This window comes from Eimeria mitis, genomic scaffold, assembly GCF_000499745.2.
Source record: "Eimeria mitis Houghton genomic scaffold, Emh_scaff3037, whole genome shotgun sequence".
Classification (NCBI taxonomy): domain Eukaryota; phylum Apicomplexa; class Conoidasida; order Eucoccidiorida; family Eimeriidae; genus Eimeria; species Eimeria mitis.
This window is the reverse complement of record NW_013571382.1, coordinates 5,130-6,067: the sequence shown is the minus strand read 5'-3', so window position 1 is coordinate 6,067 and position 938 is coordinate 5,130. Positions and strand designations below refer to the sequence as shown.

General features: G+C 43.1%; 1 protein-coding gene across 1 annotated transcript in view; it reads right to left on the bottom strand.

Moving 5' to 3' along the window:
* Positions 1-539: 539 nt before the first annotated feature.
* The window catches only part of EMH_0061630 (uncharacterized protein), a gene marked incomplete at both ends in the record, with an annotated part of 1,485 nt that continues 1,086 nt past the window's right edge, over positions 540-938 (bottom strand). The window contains 2 exons of the mRNA XM_013497945.1: positions 540-553; positions 687-789. Coding sequence (XP_013353399.1) covers positions 540-553; positions 687-789 — 117 coding nt within the window. The remainder of the gene's footprint in view (positions 554-686; positions 790-938) is intronic.

Below are 938 nucleotides of genomic sequence, written 5' to 3'. Positions count from 1 at the left end.
TATATATATATATATATATATATATATATATATATATATATATATATATATATATATATATATATCGTCAACCCTAAAATATAAAACCTGCACGTGTGAGAGAGAGCCAAAGGAAGGCGAGAGTATTGAAAGGAGAAGAGATATAAGAACAAATGCTACGAGGGTTTAGGGTTTAGGGTTTAGGGTTTAGGGTTTAGGGTTTACGAGTTTGGTGTTTGGGGCGATGATTTCTGTTGGCCCCGGCAGCAAAATATCTGAGTCTGTCAGCAGCAGCGAGTAGCGGGGGATGAGAGAGTTTATGCCGCCTGAAACACAAAACGAGGGTTTAGGGTTTAGGGTTTAGGGTTTAGGGTTTAGAGGGTTTAAAGGGTTTGGGGTTTAGGAGGTATTAGGGTTTAGAACAGGGGTTTAGGGTTTAGGGTTTAGAGTTAAACGTTTAGGGGGTTTCAGGGTTTAGGGTTTAGGGTTTAGGGGATATGAGGGTTAGTATGTTTTCAGGGTTTAGGGTTTGTAGAGGTTGAGGGTTTAGGGTTTAGGGTTTAGGGTTTGAGAGCTGTGAACACCCCAGCATGAATTTCTAAATTTGAGGGTTTAGCCATTATAACAACTCACCAAGCCCCTACTATTTACTTTCTAGGGTTTAGGGTTTAGGGTTTAGGGTTTAGGGTTTAGGGTTTAGGGTTTACCGGCTAGAACCACCGCCTCAGTGTATTGAATATCAGGGTTTTGTAGATAACGCAAAAACTGCAGCAGCAGGGGATCGTCGTCTCCCTCCCCCACCGCCACCACCTGCAACAAACCCTAAACCCTAAACCCTAAACCCTAAACCCTAGACCCTAAGCCCTAAACCCTAAATACTAAACCCTAGGAGTTAAGGAGGAAACGCGGCTTCGCTGGGAGCTCTCGCTCCTGCTGCTTCTTTTTGCTTCTCAAACCAA